The sequence below is a fragment of the Chiloscyllium punctatum genome, chromosome 25 (genome assembly GCF_047496795.1).
Source record: "Chiloscyllium punctatum isolate Juve2018m chromosome 25, sChiPun1.3, whole genome shotgun sequence".
Classification (NCBI taxonomy): Eukaryota; Metazoa; Chordata; class Chondrichthyes; order Orectolobiformes; family Hemiscylliidae; genus Chiloscyllium; species Chiloscyllium punctatum.
The window spans coordinates 77,123,778-77,144,764 of record NC_092763.1 but is presented as its reverse complement, the minus strand read 5'-3'; the positions used below and the strand labels follow the sequence as shown (position 1 = coordinate 77,144,764).

Here is a 20,987-nt window from a genome sequence, read left to right as displayed (position 1 = left end):
CTCTGATTTCCAGCATCTGCAGTCCTCACTTTTGCCTAGTTGATTATAACCTGGTGTTGTGTGATTTTTAACTTTGTCCACCCCAGTCCAACACTGACACCTCCAAATCAAAAATAAATCTAGTCCCATTTTCCAGCACTTGGTCCATATCCCTTTAAACCTTTCCTATTCATATACCCATCCAGGGTATATGCTGTAATTGTACTAACCTCCACCACTACCTCTGGCAGTTCATTCCACACACGCACCGCCCTGTGTGTGAAAAGGTTGCCCCTTTGGTCCTTATAAATCTTTCGCCTCTCACCTTAGACCTATGCCCTCTAGTTCTGGACTCCCCCAACCCAGGGAAAAGACTTTGTCTACTTATCCTATGTGCCCCTCATGATTTTATAAACCTCTATAAGGTCACCCCTCAGCCTCCGACACTCCAGGGAAAACAGCCACAGCCTGTGCAGCCTCTCCCTGAAGCGAGAAGGAAAGAAAAGAACCATAAAGAAAAGTAAGAAAAAAATAACGTTTTCAATATAACTTTTAAGAAAAATCTCTCATAACAATTCACTGCATAAAGGTAGATTTTGAATATTTTAAATTGTTCTCTTTCGAGACAAGAGATGTTGATTGGCATTGCATGAGCAAATGTTAAAGATAATAGATGGGATGCAGAGGAGGTTCACTAGGTTGATTCCAGAGTTGAAAAGCTTGCTTTATGAGGAAAGCTTGAGTAGACTGGGACTAAACTCACTGGAATTTAGAAGAATGATAGGGGAGAGATCTTATAGAAATATATCAAATTATGAAAGGAATAGATAGTATAAAAACAAGGAGGTTGTTTCCACTGGCAGATGAAACCAGAATGAAGAGGCACCGCCTCAAAGTAAGGGGGATAGGACTGAGCTGAGGAAGAACTTCTTCACCCAGAGGATTGTGAATCTGTTGAATTCCCTGCCCTGTGAAGCCGTTGAGGCGACCTTGTTGAATGTATTTAAGGCAAAGAAAGATTTTTGAACCGGAAAAGAATTAAGAGTTATGGTGAGTGGGCGGGTAAGTGGAGCTGAGTCCATGAAAAGATCAGCCATGATCTTATTGAATAGCAGAGTGGGCTCAAGGGGCCAGACGGCCTCCTCCTGCTCCTGGTTCTTACGTTCTTAAGTCACATTGTTGAAAAGATGCTCAATCCCGCGTCCTAACTTTCTGCAGTATGTTTATTGAACAATTAATGCGGAAATTAGTTTGTGCAAACTCAGAAGCACTGCAATGTGCTCTGAGCATCAGGTTTTGGAGAACCATAACACGAGGCGTATCACGTCATCTTGAGAATTTGCTGGCTGATTGGTGTGTAATAATAGCATGCATCATTAATGTGCTATTGTTTTTCCTCAAGGCATTGTTACAGCTTTTATTTTGAAGAGCCAACATTGCATTGGAACAAGAGAGAAGCACACACCCCATTTATTCTAAAAGGCTGATTACAGTTAAGATGCTTACATAAATGCAAACAGAACAAAGGGCCTAAATAATCCACCACTAGTTTAATTGGCTGCTGTTTCAAATTAATAATTGACATTTCAAACATTGAAAGAGACATTGCTGTAGTATTTAATCCTCTAAGTGATACAGTTCATTCCCCATTACAACCTTTGTGATCTATTTGGACCTGTTTAAAATACTGGAAAATTAGTTAGAGTTCTTGATGATTTTTTACATGTTAGCTGATCTGACCAGTGCCGAGATGCCCCAACCTTGCAGTAGATATTAATATTTGTACTTGTGCTGTACAAAATCCAGCAGAGATTGGGGCTTTTCCTTGCAGCAGATATCATCAGTGTGTGCAATCTACTATTTAAATTGTCATCTTGAGTTTGTTCACTAATTAACTGCTACCAAACGCTCATAACAAATCAATGCAGGCTGAATGCACACCAGTGTCCTTTGCTGCTGGTCCCTCATGTGTTGGCACTGCAAGTTGGAGCCTGCCTGCCTCTTTGGATTTTAAAAAATCTTTCCCGCAATATTTCAAAGGATTTGTGCATCGAACCCCCGCATCACTCCTCCCTTCCTTGCCCCGCACCACTCCTATTCTGTGAGTTGAGCTGTTCCTTGTATCGAGGGGCATCACTGCTCCTTGCACAACAATCGTAAGTTCTGTTCTCTTGTCTGTTGCGTTACTCTGTCAGCTCGGCAGAGCCAGCTTGAGCATACATGTCTTTAACAGCCATCCCTCCCATGTCTGTTGCAGTCACTACGAGCAGGATCGGAATGCACTGCGGAGGAAGGAATGGGAAAGACGCAACCAGGAAGTCCATCAAGATGAGGACCTGTTTGCTGCAAGCTTTAATCTATTCAGTGAACCCTACAAGGTAGCCTGGTCCAAATGCGTTAAAAGGTTGTTTGTTTAACTTTGGTGTACCTTGGCATATTTGCACATTAAGTGACAGTGATAGCACTTTAATAATCTGCTTTGTTTTGAACCACACCGTTAATTAATCAATTTGCAGTAATTACTGTTAAACTTGAGCAATGTGAGAAAAAAAATCACATCTATAATTTCTAAATTTAGTTAATTGGTGTTACAGGATTCACTCTGACTAAAGTTGTCTTTTTTAGCTTGATGACCAAAATTGTCACTTTTTTTTCAATTGATTTGAAAGTGAGAGGCTGAGAGATGAAGTCCTGATGGACCCAGCTCTACAGGGGAGGATTGAGCAGAGATTCAGGCTGGGTCATTCAGGGATACCAGACCTCTTAATGTGCAAAGAACATTTCCATCTAAGCTGGCCACAGAGGGAGAGCAATTGTGTTTAATGAAAGCACCAATTAATTAACAGTTTCACTTGTAGGTGAGAGGGATAAACTGCAGAGAGAGTATAAAAAAGGAAGTGACATGCCCTCCCATGTTGATACATAGAGAGAAAGATTGATGAATAATGTGGTCTAGCTGCCAATGTTGAGCTGTGGCTGTGGTTGTAAGCAATAGTTTTGACATTGGGTTTGTGGGGCCTAACCATCATTTTAACCAGGTACATCCAAGCTGTCAATAGGGAAAGTAAACAGAGTTCCTGCAAAGGAAGTGCTTATCAGAGGTAAGGGCGTGGGGGGGTAGAGAGGTGGAGAGAAGGATGTTTGGTTGGGTTCATACAGTCATACAGCACAGAAACAGATCCTTTGGTCCAACCAGTCCATGCCGACCATAATCCCAAACTAGAATAGCGCCACATGCCTGCATTTGGCCCATATCTCTCCAAATATTTCCTATTCATGTACTTATCCAAATGTCTTTTAAATGTTGTAACTGTACCTACATCCACCATTTCCTCTGGCAGTTCATTCCACATATGAACCACTTTCTGTGTGAAAATGTTGCCCCTAAGGTTGCTTTTATATCTTTCTCTTATAACCTTAAACCTATGCACCCTAGTTTTAAACCCCCCAGCCGAGGGAAAAGACATTTGCTATTCACCTTATCTATGCCTCTCGTGACTTTATAAATCGCAATAAAGTCACCCCCTCAACCTTCTGTGTTCCAGTGGGGAAAGTCCTGGACTATTCAGCCTCTCCTTATATTGAGGAAGATCTAATTACCTAATAGCAGGAATATCCAAAGTGCAGAGCCCCTTCTGATACCTCAGATATATGTAAATATAATCTTGTATAGTAAGAACAGCCTTTGGTTTATTTACTGGATAGAGTCAAACTTCAGTGTTTATTTCTTCATACGCTACTGTACAGAACTGAACTTCTTTAGGAGCTATGTATGTATATAAAGATATTTTTATGAATAAAGTGTATTTTTGAAACTTAAAAAAAAATCCATCGTGCAGAGCCACACCCCTATCAGCTTTCTCAGAGCTGATGGGAACTAAAAGATTCTGCAGGCAACGAACCTCTTTGAGGCTGCACACAAAAGCCCTTTGCAGTGACTGAAATTAGTTCTTAGCTCAACAGGAAGTGAAGTGCAGTCAGAAACGAAAGCAAATCATCTTTCTTATTTGGATCATCTTGCATGATTTGTGTGGGATAATCATTTATCAACCAATTGTTCACCAAAATGCCATAAATAACAGCTTTAGTGTGTTTGTGTCTCTGGTAAAGAGAAGTGTGATTCAGCTACTAGCATGGATTAGACTGCTGAAAACAATGTATTTACATGCCCATCATCTGAAAACTCGATCCAATCTTTTCTGATTCTGAGGCTGTCTAGTCCAGTTATCCATTGTAAAATGCTGTATTCCTTGTAAATGAATGAGGTGCCACATAATTATTTTTATATTGTGATTGAGTATATTTGCAACACATCTTCTAAGCTTTGATCAATAGAGGTACAATGGCGAAAATGGCATTTTATTGATTGCAGTATAATTGCTTTATTATACATCACAGGGCAGATAAATGCCGTTTGCAAATTTATTTTAAATTGTTTTTTCTCGAACAAGTGCAGTTTTTGCAGCCAAGTGTTTAATGTTTAACTCGTTCCTCCCAACCCTTAGTAAGGTTTAAATGCCACTATAAAAGAGGCTGGGGGGGGGGAAGAAAAAAATCAAAGATGGGTTAATTGAGTGTAAATTCTGAAGCCTTTAAGCCTGCAATCTTCAAAAGGGATTGTGCTTTTTTGGCCAATGCTGCGAGGGACTAAGTGGAATGACCTTTTAAAGAATTGGCTTGCCATCTCGATGTAATCAGTAATGTGGCAGAAATGGTCCCTGTTCTGGCTCTGAGATCATTTTGTTTCAAACGTGGAGTTGGCTTCACCCAAATTAGATTATTTTTGTTTGATTTCAGGCTGCTAGGTTTTATTTACTGCCCAGACACAATCAAGGGGAGACAACATAACCTAGTGATTGCAGTTGGTAGCTTCCTTAGCCATTTTCAGAGTTTTAAGGCTCAATTGTACCAGGCTGGACTGAAGTCACGAGTGTTCTAGGTTGGGTAAGGGCAGCACCTTCCTGTCTTCCCCACTGGGACACTGGTGAGCCACTTCAGTTTTTAGAACGACCTCAAAGACAATCACATTAATTAATTTTTGGTAACTGTGACTCAATATGTCAAACGCGAGCAAATGTATTGAATATCATTTGGTGACTGTGCCGTGTTGTCTATTATAAGGATTCTTTGTTGTGCTTTTAAAATAATTACTGTTTAGTCTTGTATGCCGTCTAATTTCTTTCAGACCAGCAAGGGGGATGCTCTTTCCAATCGTGTGCAGAGTACATTAGGGAACTATGATGAAATGAAGGACCTGTTAACGAATCGCTCGAACCAGAGTCACCTCGTAGGGATCCCCAAGTCGTTGATTCCACAGACGCCTGTCGAGAAAATGGAGCAGAGTTTCTTCACCGAACCCAGAGCCAAAATAGCCTCATCCCACCAAAGCAGTAGTCATTCCTCATCATGTATGCCTCCACCTTCTTCCTCTTTGTCATTGAGTTCAACATTGCTGCATGGGCACCAGAGCAGCAAGAAATCCCGGATGGACTGGCCTCGCAGTGGCCATGGTTCTGGGAGTGGGCATAGCGTGCAATCCATAGGCCAGTCCGGCAATCAGCAGAGCCGAGGAAAGCATGAACAAGCCCAGGACCGGTACGGTGACCTGTATAGCAATCAGACTGAGCAGCACAAAAATGATCATCAGGCTATTGTTGATGATTGCGTTAAGTCACAGTCACCTAGTCCCAGTACCACTTCCCGTTCCAAAAGACACAGCCATTCCAAATCCAGCAGTGGGGATCATGCCTATAAAGAAAGCTGCCATGGAAAGTCTCCCGTTGACAGTGACACTGCTCTCCATTCTGCGGGATCTCCAGCTCCTTCAACATCCCTGATACCCTGCAGCAGTGCAATCTCCGCTCAGAATTTCCCTCCTGGACTGTATTCTAAGTCTAGCATGCTCCAACAGAAGCCCACTGCTTATGTGAGACCAATGGATGGGCAAGACCAAGTTCCTATCGAGTCGCCCGAACTAAAGCCACTCATGGAGATGGACGATGCTTTTAGCAGCCAGCTGTTTGGCAGCCTTCTAGATGGAAAGCCCAGCACAGCAAGTACTAAGTGCAAGTTACCCAAGCTGACAATCCCTCAACCTGGTGAGGTAAGTGGGCCCCTCACTACTTTCAAGCTTAAAGTAAAAACACAGATAAAAGCAGAATACTATTAGTTTGTTTTAGAGCAGGAAGATTACATTTTGGCAAAGTGAGATTGGCATTATCTTACTGTAGGGAAGCCTATTTAATGTTGGGATCAATCTGGCTACATCAGAAATGGTTACAGCGAGGAAGTATAATGCATGTAAATCTGAAGTGGTTTTTGATCGACCCAATTTGAATCCCTGGCATTTAGTTGAAAGCACAGAGATTAATAGTAATTTGGGATGAACCATTGATGAGTCAGGTAAAAACAATGACTGCAGATGCTGGAAACCAGATATCTGGATTAATGGTGCTGGAAGAGCACAGCAGTTCAGGCAGCATCCGAGGAGCAGTAAAATCTTTTGCTAAATGCTATGCAGTGTACAATGCTTATCTTTTTGTCTGCATATCACAGTAACGTTAGTAACAGAAGCAGACTATTCAACACCTCAAGTCTGCTCCATTCTTCAAACAGATTATCCATCTCCAGTCCAGAGGAACCTCGATTATCTGAAGAACACGGGTGGGGAGTATTTTGTTCGGTTAATCGAATTCTGGATAATCAAATGCCAGTTAACATAGTTTAGCCAAGCATCGGGACAATGCAATATTGCCAGAAAATCTGATATTCAGACAATCAAATGCTGGATAATCGAGGTTCCCCTGTTATTTTTCTGCCTTTTTTTCTTATCCTGTGTTCTCTCACCCAACAACATTAGCCATAGGAATAATATGCACACCTAAAAGTCTACTTTGGCTGTCAGGACCCAAGGATATGAAATAATGTACAAAAATGCAATTGTTTTCTTTCTTGATAGTTTTAAAGTTACAGTCAAAAAGAGCAATTTCATTGCAGCCACTATTTACAAGTAACTTTACTGTTTTATCAAATTCATTTTGTGATTGAATAATAGTCAATGCTATAGATTATTCAAGGTAGCACTTCATTTGTGAATAAGTATTTTTGGTCAATCTGAGGTAATTAAAGTTGCTACGTAAATGCAAGATTATTTTTCTCTTGTTCTTTGAGACAAGAAAGACTTTGAGATGTTTGGAGTTGCGAGTTATCCATGTTCCCATTGGCAGAGAACACAACATGTACAAGTCATGGAAAGGAAATAGATCAACTGCTGGCACTAGCTGTTGACTTGTACCCTCGGTTATAATGCCCTAATCCTTTGAATCCAATTGTATGATGAAAGTATTCATCCAAAAATACTTGTGAAGAATCTTAATATTTCTTTAACAGCTTTGCAAACTGTAAATGCTACTGGAGTAAAATCATGCAGAATAAATCAAGGCATTACAAAGTGACCCTTTCAACACAGATAACAGTGTGAGAGAGATTATGAAGCATAAGTGCACTTCCCTGCAACGTTTCAGTGATTTAGACTGAACATTAATTCAACTCTTATGAGCCCTTGCTCTTACCCTGAGTATTGTGGTTTACATATCAACTGGTACTTTATCTTTGTGCAAGTGAAGGGCAAACAATACTTCTCTGTTTGTAATAGAATGCCAGCCTCTTTATTCACCTCTGGCCAACAAAAATAGGACTTGGAACTTGGGCTGGAGGAGCTGTTGCCTTGGCAGTTACACCAACCACTTGTGTAGTTACTATTCACGCTTCATGTCACACTATACAGAATGTGCTGTGTCACCTCTTTGAGACAGGATGTCATATTCCTGAACATTGTAAACATCAGTGATTGTATCATGTGTAGAAACATATGTGTCAGCTACTGCTCGTTGGAATGATCCTACAGTGAAATATTACCAGGGAGGTCGAATTCCTGTCGTCTGTCTGGGTAGGGCCATAACGTTGTGGATTCATTATTTGGTTTAATTATCATTTTTTTGGGTTAGCAATTTCACAAATGTATAAGGAATAAACATAAATTGACACTTTATTTTATAAAACTATTTTACAAAACAGTAATGGACAGTTGAATGGTAATCATTACCGTTGATACCAAATTAAGAAAGGACTTGCATTTAGATGGCTCCTTCTATGAATTTAGAACTTCCTGAAGTATTCTTCAGCCAATGGAGAGTGTTTGATGTGTGGTGGGTGCTCTCATTTATTAAATTCTTTTCATAAGATGTGGATGTCACTGGCAGGCTAGTCACAGTACCCATCTGTAATTGCACAGCATAGTCGCTCAGTGGTTAGCACTGTTACCTGACAGCGCCAGGTTTGATTCCACCCTCAAATGACTGTCTATATGGAGTTTTCACACTCCCCCATGTCTGTGTTGGTTTCCTCCCACAGTCCAAAGATGTGCAGGTTAGGTGTATTGGCCATGGGATTGGCAGGGTTACAGGGCTAGGGTAGGGGATGGGTCTGGGTGGGATACTCTTTGGAGGGTCAGTATGGACTCAATGGGTTGAGGGGGCAGGGATTCTAGGAATTGCCCTTGAACTGAGTACTTGTTTGACTAATTAATGATAATGACATTGCTACAGGTTTGGACTAAAATGTGAGCCAAACCAGGTAAGGATAGCTGATTCCCTTCTCTGAAGTACATTTAAAGAGTCAGATAGGATTTTACAGTAATCATTTCAATGACTTGCTTTCAATTCAAGGATTTATCAATTGAAATTAAGTTCCACCAGTTTCTCTGGCAAGATTTGAACCTACTTGGCCCACAGCATGGCTTGGCGCTCTAGATTAGTAGAATTGCCACTGAGCCACCATCTCCCTCTGTGTCATGTATGTGGCAATTTGCACACTGTAAGGAGCCACAGGCAGGAATGCAATGTGGGAGAGACCATTTAGGAGTGAGTTGAGAAGGAATGTCTTCACCTAGTGAGCCTGGGGAATTCTGTGCCATAGAAAGCAGTTGAGGACAAAACATTAAATATAGTTCTTAAAACTGAAGGGATCAAAGGGTGTGGGCAGTGAATGGGAACAGAGTAAAGAGTAAGTATTGACAATTGCAGAAGTTTTGTCCGTTAATGTACATTCACATATAACACACTTTCCCGAAAACCCTATAGGGTCTTTGCCTACTCAGCAGCATGACTGGTATATAGCAGATACCTCATCTACTGTGTCTGTTGTTCCCAGTGTGCTCTCCTCTACACTGGGGAGACAGGACACCAAGTTGCGGAGTGGTTCAGGGAACATCTCCTGGACATATGCACCCAACAACCCCACCATCCTGTGGCCGAACACTTCAACTCCCCATCCCACTCTACTAAGGACATGTAACACCTGGGCCTCCTCCACTGCCAAATCCAAGCCACCCGACGCCTGGAGGAGAAACACCTTATCTTCTGCCTTGGGACCCTCCAACCACACAGCATAAATATTAATTTCACCAGTTTCCTCATCTCCCCTCTCCACACCTTATCCCAGAGCCAACCCTCCAACTTGGAACTGCCCTCTCGAACTGCTCTACCCGTCCATCTTCCTTCCCCCCATCTGCTCCACCCTCCTCTCCGTCCTATCACCATCAACCCCCAGCTTCATTCACCTATCGCCTTCCAAACTACATCCCCCCCTGCCCCACCCCCATCCCATTTATCTCTCAGCCATCTTGGGCTCCCCCCCTCGCCCCGACAATCCTGACGAAGAGCTTATGCCCGAAGCGTCGACTGTCCTGCTTCTTGGGTGCTGCCTGACCTGCTGTGCTTTTCCAGCGCCACACTCTTTGACTCTGATCTCCAGCATCTGCAGTCCTCACTTTCTCCTGGTTTCTAGTAGGTGTCTAACGTTGACACTTCCGAGTTTCACAGATCCCTGGAGTAGGTTAGATGAGCCATATAACCCTTTTCCTGTTCACCATTTTCATAACTTTGAATCTTTAGATTTGTTCATTATCCTGCTCCAAGAGTTCTCAAACTCTGGAAAAAAAATCCCATCCCTTAACAATGGGCCATCATCGAATATCACCACAAACTGTTGGAACTGTTGCGGAAAAATTACGTGTCATCGTTGAATTACTTTTGGAGAGTTGTCCGTATTTGTGTGAGATGTTAAAAAGTTAGTAATCTTAAAAACAAAATGCTGCAGACGGTGAAAAATTGAAATGAAAACAGAAGGTGCTGGAGAAATTCAGATCCAGCAGTATCTGTGGAGAAGGGGAAACAGGTAACATTTTGAGTAACATGATTATTTTTCAGGCTGTTATATTTATTGGCAGTGGACAGGGTGAGGGTTCATAACAAGATAAGGGAAGGGGAAGAAATTGTGTTTAGTTAGGGGCATTTTTTATTCTTTCATGGGTTGTGGGCTTGGCGGGCAAGAATAGCATTTGTTACCCATCCCCATTTACTGTGACTGAGAATCTTTTTAGACCATGTCAGAGATCAGTTGTGTGTTCCCTAGACTCTGCGTAAGGATGTTAGATTTCCTTTTCAAAAGGGCATGAATGAATCATGTATTTTTAGGACAGTTGATAGCTTCATTATTTGAGACCAGCTTTCAGCTCCAGTTATTATTAATTCATTGGATTGGTAACAAGGCGACATGGTGGTTCAGTGGTTAGCACTGCTGCCTCACAGTGCCAGGGACTCAGGTTTGATTCCAGCCTTGGATGACTGTCTGTGTGGAGTTTACACATTCTCCCCATGTCTGTGTGTGTTTCCTTTGTGTGCTCTGGTTTCCTCCCACAGTCCAAAGATGTGAATGCCATGCTAAATTATGCATAGTGTTTTGGGGTGTGTAGGTTAGGTGCATTAGTCAGGGGCAATGTAGAGTAATAACATTGGGGAATGGGCCTGGGTGGATTACTACTTGGAGGATTGGTGTGGAGTTGTTGGTCCAAATGGTCTGTTTCCACGTTGTAGGGATTCTATGAAAATCTATGAGCTGGAATTTAACCCAGTGTCCCCAGAGTACTTGCCCAGGCTTCTGGATTATCCGTCCAGTGACATGGCCAGTATCATGGAAACTTTGAACTGAGGTCTGGCCACAACAACTCTTCTCAAATCAGGGTCCAGATTGCGGACAGCAGTGAGGCTTTCAATTCTGAGAGTTTACACATGTGTTAAGCACTGGTATCAAGGTGTAAGGAACAAGTGCTATAAAATAGATGTCATGAACAGCGCCACCTCATTATAATTAAGTGCCGGTGCAGGCTGGAGGGGCCTGTTATCATATTCCCATTCCTACTATTGCCATCTTCTTTTACTTGTCTCAATTCAAGTATGATTCCAAACTTAAAACCATGCATGGACTGTCTACCTTACGAGCAAGTGTTCTGTGGAAAGGACAACACATCGTGAGATTTCTGTTTCTGGCCAGAAAGTGGATGATCTGGTAAATCTACTCCTTTTAAATGATTAGTTTTTACGCTGGTGATTTGTCATTGGCTAACCATCTTCCACTACCTGCGTTTGGTGGGAAAAATGATCCGTCTTCTTCCAGGAGAATTTGCTCTTGTTTCTGTCACAATTTGGTGAATAATATTGCACTTTGTTTTAACTTCTGCACGTCCTTCTTTCAAATTAAAATCAAGAATTGTGATGAGTAGAGACTGAGTTTCTAATTAGACTCTGTAGACTGTTTGCAGGGCACGTGGACTTTATACACTGTGAAATAAGGATGTTTGGATGTGAGTCCTGTCGTAAGTCCTGTCCGCAGCTTAGATCTCATGATAGAAGCCATGATCATCTTAGTCACTCTGGTGTTTTACAGAGTATCTCAAGATACTAATTCAGCTTGCACACAGTATCTAAGATGACTTCGGTGATGCATCGTGCTTGATAATTGGACTTGAGATAGGTAGCCGGTTCCATACCCTCTGTTTCATTGTGTGGGTGACACAGTGGAATTCTAACCTCTTAGAAAAGGGTGAATTAGTTCACATGTGACCTTACCCATGAAAGGGGAACAAGAGAGCACCCTAGTGATGAAATCTATGCACTGTTTCCAAAACGTGCAATTTCCCCACAAACATAAACGCCACAACAGCGTACAGTCACAAACAGCTGGCAGCAGATCATGCTGGTGAGTAAAGTATTAATATTTACCATTTCTTAATTTCTCTCCTCTCCATGCAGCTTGCTAGATTGACAAGAACCAACTCTCTTGGGTGCCGGTTATGTAAAAGTCAAATCTGTAGCATTTCAAATTAGCTTAAGGTGGAATAAGAAATGTTTGGCTGTGTTCTTTTTTTTGTATTTGCTTACATTTTGTGAGGATTTTGTTGTGTGTGTGTGTGTCTGTGTGTGCGTTTCTGTGTCAGAATTGCCAAACATCCGTGTTACTGCAGGTCTGGGATATTAAGTAATCAAACCTGTTACATTGGAATTCAGAGAAATAATCTAACCGTTTGAATCATTTCTTGTGTTTAAAACTCTGTAGAGCAAAGCAATGATTAAAGGTGCAGTTGAAGATTCTATGGGTTTAAGACAGATTAATAAGCGGAAGCCCTGACAGCTGTTGTGGGTATCGGGAGTAGCATTTTGACTTTGAGTCGGAAGGTTGTGAGTTCATATCCCAGCCCAGAAGCTAAAAGCACATAATGTAGGTCAGCGTTTGTAGTCATTGACTGAGAGAGTGCTGCATGGTTGGAGGGGTAGTTTTTCACATAAGATGTTCAAACTGTAGACTTATCAGCTGTAAGACCCAGTAGAGTTACTTCAAAGAATGGGGCAATTCTCCCCAGTATCCTGGTCAATACTTTTCTCTCAAACAACATCATAAAAACCAGATGATCCGGTCATTATCACATTGCTATTTGCAGGACCTTACTGTGCATTTCTCATCTGACGATGCATTCCAAAAGTACTTCCTTGACTGTAAAGTGCTTTGGGATGTTCTGAGGTCATGAAGGTTGCTGTATAAATGCAAATTATTTCTTTCCCTCTTAGATGTTACAAGCTTTATTGATGTTCACACACAAAAGAAGAAGAATAATCTCTCAATATTGCGATCAGCAGTTCCAGGAACAGTTTGTGTTCTGACAGTTTTAAAAAGCAGATAATGCGCCGATTGACTTCCTGCTGTTGGTCAAAGCACAGATTACTGTCTGAAACAAGAGTGCAGTTTATTGGTAGATTAATATCTACAATTTGTACGTAGTACTTTTCAAAATACATAACAGTTTAGGAAGTAAAGGGAAACAATGTGTAATTATTAGTCCCCAAGGATTCAATTGCAGAGCAATTGTGTTAATAGTATTTAAAATATGCAAATAACTGTACAACTAGGCTTCTAAGTGTGCGGGAAAGGGGCACTTAAAAAGAGGTTGGTGTGTTCAAAGTATGCCATCTGAGAGAACTATACAAAGGTCTATTTATATCCACAGAAGACTGATTGCAGATGGTATTTAGTTAGAAGAAAATGAAAAAGTTTATTATTATATACAGTTTTCGCCAGTTTGCACTACAGATGTTACTGTTTATTTTTACTTCAGGAGAAAATTTGCTGCTGAACATTTTTCCTGCCTCAGTACATTTTGTCAATATTAACTCTTGAATTACAAATAAACACCAGGCGTATGAGAGCTAGATTGCATATTGACAAAGTAATCAGGAAGAATATTTTGGGCACTTTGGGATTTTTGCCCTTTTTTTTAACAAATCAACATTAAAGAATAAAAGTTGCACAAAACTATTGGACATCTCCTTTAACACAATACATGAGGGTGGTCTTCAGTTCTCCGTGATTTAGACTAAAATATTCATTCACTTGACAAGGCTATGGAGCTGGGTTTTACAAGGAGGAGTCCTGTCCCAATACCTAAAATGTCAGGGGTGGGGAGAGAGAGTGTACTCTTGTTTCTCCAGAGACAGAATGGGGAATGATAGATCCTGGACTTTAAGGAAATTCCACATATTTGATAAAATGTTCCTGTGGGACATGGGTGGTGCTGACTGGGCCTGTCCCAAGTTGCCCTTTAAGAAAGTGGTGCAGAGTTGCCTTCTTGAACTGCTGCGGTCCATATGTTAAAGGTAGGCCCACGATGCCCTTCTGGGGGTGGGGAGGAATTGCAAACTTCTCACCCAGTGACAGTGAAGGGATGGTAATATATTTCCAAGTCTAGAACTTTTCACACCGCCCCGTGGCCCAACATTTCAACTCCCCCTCCCACTCTGCCGAGGACATGGAGGTCCTGGACCTTCTTCACTGCTGCTCCCTCACCACCAGACGCCTGGAGGAAGAACGCCTCATCCTCCGCCTCAGAACACTTAAACCCCAGGGCATCAATGTGGACTTCAATAGTTTCCTAATTTCCCCTTCCCCCATCTCACCCTAGTTCCAAACTTCCAGCTCAGCATGGTCCCCATGACTTGTCCGGACTTGTCCGACCTGCCTATCTCCTTTTCCACCTATCCACTCCACCCTCTCCTCCCTGACCCATCACCTTCATCCCCTCCCCCACTCACCCATTGTACTCTATGCTACTTTCTCCCCACCCCCAACCTCCTCTAGCTTATCTCTCCACGCTTCAGGCTCTCTGCCTTTATTCCTGATGAAGGGATTTTGCTCGAAACGTCAATTTCGAAGCTCCTTGGATGCTGCCTGAACTGCTGTGCTCTTCCAGCACCACTAATCCAGAATCCAGCTCAGTCATTTGCCATGACTTCAGTGATAGCCCTTTCCAGCACCACTTCATTTATGGATGTGGTGCAGGCTTGGTGATTAGTTTCTGCTGCCTTCCAATGTGTGTCATCATCATCCTCTGTAAGACACAGGGAAGTGTCAGTAAGTGTCATGCAGTTTTGTTTCGTTTATGCCACCATCATAGTTGAATAGCTTTTCTTTTGGATTAACTCACTAGATGAGGGCATTGCTGGCTGGGCCAGTATTGATTACCCATTTCAAGTTACTCAAAGGACAGTTAACCACCTTGCTGTGGGTCTGGAGTCACATGTCGGCCAGACCAGGTAAGGATGACAGCTTTCTTCCCTAAAGGACATTAGTGACCCAAACGGGTTTTTCTCAACAATTGACAATAGATTAGTGGTCATCATTATGCTCTACATTCCAGATTTTTATTATGTTAAACATCCTACCATCTTGCCATGGTGGGATTCGACCCCATGTCTCCAGTACACTACCAGGGTCTCTGGATTAACAATCCAACTGTAAAGCCACTAGGTCGTCACCTCCCTCATTGCCTTGTGTGCAAGCTGTTTATTCACTTACAGTTTCCAAGTGGAAGAACATCATCCTTGATTCTGAGGGACTGCTTTGGAAGGAGGAGGAGCTGACGGGCAGAGGGGCTGGAGTGGGATTGGATAGAGAGGGAAAATATTGGGTGGGGAGGTTGGCGTGGATGCACCAATGGGTGCAGAAAGAGGTACCCTCCCCCCACTACTGGCCATCTGATTGAGCAGTGAAAATACAATGGGCTGCATGCTACGAGCAAAATCCCAGTTATGGTGGGAGGAAGGTTTAACGGCCTCATTTTGCACTAGATTAGACAAGACATCAATATCTGCCCTGTGGGTGATAACATTGAGGTGGCCAGTAGCGAGTAGGCACCTATGACATTGCACCCAATTCTCTAGCCCCCATCTGCCAGCCCGGGAGGTTTGTGAGATGCAGGCTCTGGTCGATGGAGAGGCCATCTTCAGTTTGGGCTCCACTGGATGTTCCCATTTTTTTAAAAAAAGCAAGTGTTGCACACAGGAAACTAATTAGTTTGGTCAGTGTGCAAACACTTTCAGTGTGTGGTTCATTGCATTCAGAACTGCAAAAGAAAATTAGCAAATATTTGTCAATAAAGAATATTAACAGCTGCTTAACAATTAGCAATTGTTTTTAAAAATTGACTATTTGACCCACAAAGTTTATGGCAACTTACTGTACATGAATTGGCTTTGTCCATCACAACAATAACTCAATTTCAAAATGTTTCATTGTCAGTGATGACCTTTCTTATGGTTTGAAGTTACGAAAGGTGCTATAGAAATGCATGTTCCTACCTCCTTAACGGGCATTTCCTAACCAACCTGTTCATAGATATTGTTACACACTTCTGAGACAGGTGAAACTTGAAACTGGGCCTCCTCCCTTAGAGGTAGGGACTCTACCACTGCATCACAAGAGCCTAGACACAGATATTTGCTAATCAACTTGTTCAGAGATGTTATTACACATTACTGGAGCAAGTGGGATTTGAACCCAGGTCTCTTGCCTCAGGTATGGACTGTACCACAAGAGTGCCATCCTTTCTGCTTTCTGTATTGACCACAGTAATCCAGAGCACCAGGAACTCATCTTGCTCATTGGTACAGTCTAAGGAGGGCCAGCATTGCATGTTTAGTTTTTGGTCACTTGGGTGGCGAGGTAACACAGCAGTTAGCACTGCTGCCTCACAGTGCCAGAGACCCGGGTTCAATTCCCATCTCAGGCAACTGTCTGTGTGGAGTTTGCACATTCTCCCTGTGTCTGTGTGGGTTTTCTCCGGGTGCTCCAGTTTCCTTCCATAGTCCAAAAATATTCAAGTTAGGTGAATTGGCCATGCTAAATTGCCTGTAGTGTTAGGTGAAGGGGTAAATGTAGGGAAATGGGACTGGGTGGTTTGCTCTTTGGAGGGTCAGTGTGGGCTTGTTGGGCCGAAGGGCCTGTTTCCACACTGTAAGTAATCTAATCTGTAAGGGGAGGTTATGGCCTCCCGGTATGACTGGTAATCCAGAGACCAAGATAATGTTCTGGTGAGCTGGGTTCAAATCCTGCCGTAGCAGATAGTGGAATTTGAATTCAGTCAAAGTCAGAATTTTAAAGTCTACTGGTGACCATGATTCCATTGTTAATTGTTGAAAAAACCCATCTGGTTCACAAATATCCTTTAGGGAAGGAAACTGCCATCCTGACCTGGTCTGGCCTATGTGTGACTCCAGACCCACAGCAATGTGGTTGACTCATAGCTGCCCTCTGGGTAATTAGGGATGCTGGACTATCCAGTACCTCCCTTATTCAATGAATGAGTGAAAGCAAAACCCAATAGATACCCTGTACCCCTTCATGAAGCATTGCAGCAGTAACATTCCCAGAAGCAGGAACCAATAAATGATGCAAATTGGTCTGACTTATACACATCAAATTGGAGTTCCAGTAGGACCAGTACGTTCATTTCCAAGTGTTGCTGTTTTTCATCTTAACTCATTTTTTTTTCCTCTGATTGGGAAGACCTTACAACCAAGTGTTCAAAATGCTGACAGCTACATTGTGACAGCTGTCACCATGTCTTAACATTGAGGCCAAGTGGGAGACAGAAAAAGTGAGGAAAGGCCTATTCAATCATGGCAACTCTGCCTTGACATCAACCTTAAATCAAAAGTCAGTGATGAAGAAAGTTTTGAAAGGAGAAGAACTTAATTGAGGGACCTCCAGAGCTTAGGCCTTTGGCTGCTGAAGTGATAGCCACCAATGCTGGAAAGATTATAGTTGAGGTTATATTAGAGGCCAGAGTTGAAGGAATTTGGGGTCTGAACAGATTACAGAGATAGTGAGCTTCAAGACATGGAAAAATGTTAAAAATAAGGATGAAAATTTTAATGTTGAGGTATGGTTTAACCAGGAGCTATTGCTTCTTATAATGAATGGGGCTTGTGAGAGTTGAGAGACAGAACAGCATAGGATAGAATGACTTTGGGTCCACAGAAAGTAGACTGTGAGAATCCTCCAAGGAGTGCTTTGGAACAGTTTTTGCTGGTGGTACCAAAGTCATTGATGGATTTCCAGCAGCAGACACTGGAGTAAAAGAAGGAAACAGTGTCTACTAGAGAGTCGACAACAGAACTAGACATGAAGGTGAGGAAAAGTTCCAGTGTTGGAGAGATTTGAGAATCTAGGCCCATTGTCACCTTAGTCCCCAGGATCACAATGGACATCCTTCAGTGGGGGAGGTGTTGGCCTCATGGCATTATTGTTAGACTATTAATTCTGGGATCCTGGTAATGTTCCTGGGGTCTGGGTTCGAATCCCTCTATGGTAGATAGTGGCATTTGAATTCAATAAAAATCTGGAATTAAGAGTCTAATGATGACTATAAATCCATTATCGATTGTCAGAAAAGCCCATCTGCTTCATTAATGCCCTTTAGGGAAGGAAACTGCCATCCTTACCTGCTCTGGCCTACATGTAACTCCAGACCCACAGCAATATTGTTGACACTTAACTACCCTCTGGGCAATTAGGGATGGGCAATACACGCTGGCCTAGCCAGTGACGCCCACATCCCATGAATGAATTAAAAAAAACTGTAGGTGACCTTGGATGATCCTGAATGTTTCATGACTGATAAATCCAGCTGTCCTGCCATAAAAAGCTCAATAAATTTTAAATGAAAAGTGAACATTCCAAAAGGATGACAATTATGGATAAAATTGGCCCAGCCCCCAACCGTCATTGTCTGTTGGAAAAAATAATTTTGAATAGTATTATATCTTCAGGTATTGTTCAGCTTGGCACACAGTTGCTGTCTCACTATCAGTGACAACAAGACTTGCAAGCAAATCAAAACATGCAGTTAGTGAAGGTCTTCTCTCTCTGTTATTGAGTCATTGACAGGAACATTTTTACTGGGAACAGAGACAGACTGGCGGGCTTACAAGTAACTCATGTAGCTGCCAAATAATAAACTGTGTGGGTACAGAGTGTGCTGTACCAAGATACTGAGCAAGTAGTGACTAAATGAGGAAATGCACACAAGAACTCAGTAAAATCAGATATGCCCTGTTTGCAGGAAAGAGTCAGGCTGATTTACGTTAATGAATCTCCATGATGTGATGTGTATTTCCATTCACAAAACAGGCGGAAGTGCTGAGTTGGAAGACTGGTTGACAACGCATCATTCAGTATGACATAGTGGCCTGTGCTGGCATAGTGGATTAGGCATGTTGTGTCCCACCCTGGCTTAATGGGTGATCGACGTTTATCTCTTTTTGAGATATTTTGAAAAATCTGGACTGCTGTCTTGACGTATTAAGTCAAATATTACTATTTCAACCAGATTTTTTTTCTCCTTCTAAAACGTTTAGTTTTACTTTGAAGAAGGATTTTGTATCCCCTTGCTTTCCAGCGCCTTCCCCCAACTGTTTATTTCATCCCATGCGCTGACTTTCTGTCAGTGTAGAAGATTCGTCAATGACTGCTTTCTCGAAAGCATTCTCAGTCTGTTGGGAGGAGGGCTACAAAAGGTAGTTGTGTAACGTTGAGGTGTGAGACACTCATTCCAGCTATTTCTTTGTCCTTACCTGAAATGCGAAACCCCCTGCAGCAGGGGAGATAAATCTTTTCACTTCTGAGAATACATCCCACCACTAAAGCGACCTCAGTGTAGTAAAACATTCCAATGTGTTTGACAGAGCTACAAAAACAGAATTACATCAGATGATCAAAAGCCTTGACAGAAAGCTGGATTTTAAGGTATGTCTTAAAGGAGGAAAGCCATGATTCCGATGTGCCAGTGTTGGACTGGGGTCGACAAAGTCAGAGGTCACATGACACCAGGTTATAGTTCAACAGGTTTATTGAAATCGCAAACTTTTGGAGTGCTGCCCCTTCGTCACATCAGGATAATAGAACAGAATGCAGAATATAGTATTACCCCTACAGAGAAGGTGCAGAGAAAGATCAAATCTAATATGTGAAAGGTCTATTCATAAGTCTGATAACATCAGGGAAGAAGCTGTTCTTAACTCTATAGTATGTGTTTTCAAACCTTAGTGCCTGCTGCCCGATGGAAGAAAATGTAACAAGGATGGGAGGGGTCTTTGATTATATCGACTGCTTTCCTGAGGCAGTGGGATGTGGAGACAGAGTCAATGGATGGAAGGCTGGTTTGCGTGATGGACTGGGCTGTGTTCATAACTCTCTGTAATTTCTCTGTTGCCTTACCAAGCTGTGATGCAGCTGGATAGGTGTATCTATAAAAATTGGTCAGGGTCTTTGTGGACATGCCGAATTTCCTTAGCCTCCTGAGAAAGTACAGTCACACATATGCCAGACAAGATAAGGATGATCGATATCCTTCCCTAAAGAATATTAATGAACCAAGTGGGTTTATAAAAGCAATTGGTGACGGTTATCAGGCTCACTTTTAACTTCCACCAGCACCAATAGTGGGATTTGAGGACACATCTTTGGAGTATTAGCCTCAGCCTCTTGTCCAATGAGATTACCACCATGTCGCCATTTCCCTGATTATAACAGTATAATGGGATTATTTCCCTTCCAGTCCAAACATGTGCAGACCAGGTGGATTGGTCATGGGAAATGGAGGGTTACAGGGATATGGTACAGGTGTGTGTCTAGTAGGATGCTCTTCAAAGGATCAGTGTGAACTTGGTCTGAATGACTTGCTTCTGTGATTCAGAGGAAACACTTCCTCTGTGTATACTTTGTGCAATTCCTTCCAGCATTTGAAACACTTGGATCATGTCCCTCTGAAGGGTCAAATGGCTCTGAAGGGGCGATGAGGCAAATGTTTATCATCTGTTCTTTTACCTTAGCCTTCGGTAACCTGATATCATTCTGAAGTAAATCTCTTAGTGTTTTTGATTTGCTTCTTTTCTCAGTCCTGGACAAGACACCTCATGTTGAAACCACTAACGTGGTTGGGGCTTGTTTCATTTTCTCAAGCTGTCCTTTTAAGTTCACACATGGAAGGGACAGGAAACCATCATCTGCACCAAAAAACTTCACCCACCCAGATTTCCCGAAGCCATGCAAATCTTCAGCGCCTTGTCATGCTAAAGGAAATGAATCTGCAGGAGCAACTTTGGGAGATTGTTCCCTGACTCCTGAACAATGCTCCAAAGGACTGCAGTAACTCACAAGCCCCACAATGTAAACTGTGGAAATTGATATACCTCTCTCACCCTGACCTATCCAGCACTGTCAGATTTCCAGCATCTGCAGTATTTTGCTTTTGTACTGTCACATGAGATCTGGATAGGAGT

General features: G+C 42.3%; 1 protein-coding gene across 4 annotated transcripts in view; it reads left to right on the top strand.

Moving 5' to 3' along the window:
- aff2 (AF4/FMR2 family, member 2) overlaps nucleotides 1-20,987 on the top strand; it is a 535,365-nt gene that overhangs the window by 136,444 nt on the left and 377,934 nt on the right. For 2 of the 4 annotated variants that reach the window (XM_072595594.1, XM_072595593.1), the window contains exons 2-3: nucleotides 2,237-2,357; nucleotides 5,138-6,082. In XM_072595594.1, coding sequence (XP_072451695.1) covers nucleotides 2,237-2,357; nucleotides 5,138-6,082 — 1,066 coding nt within the window. Of the gene's footprint in view, nucleotides 1-2,236; nucleotides 2,384-5,137; nucleotides 6,083-20,987 lie in introns of those variants that run through there. The other 2 variants (XM_072595595.1, XM_072595596.1) reach the window with 2 other exon arrangements.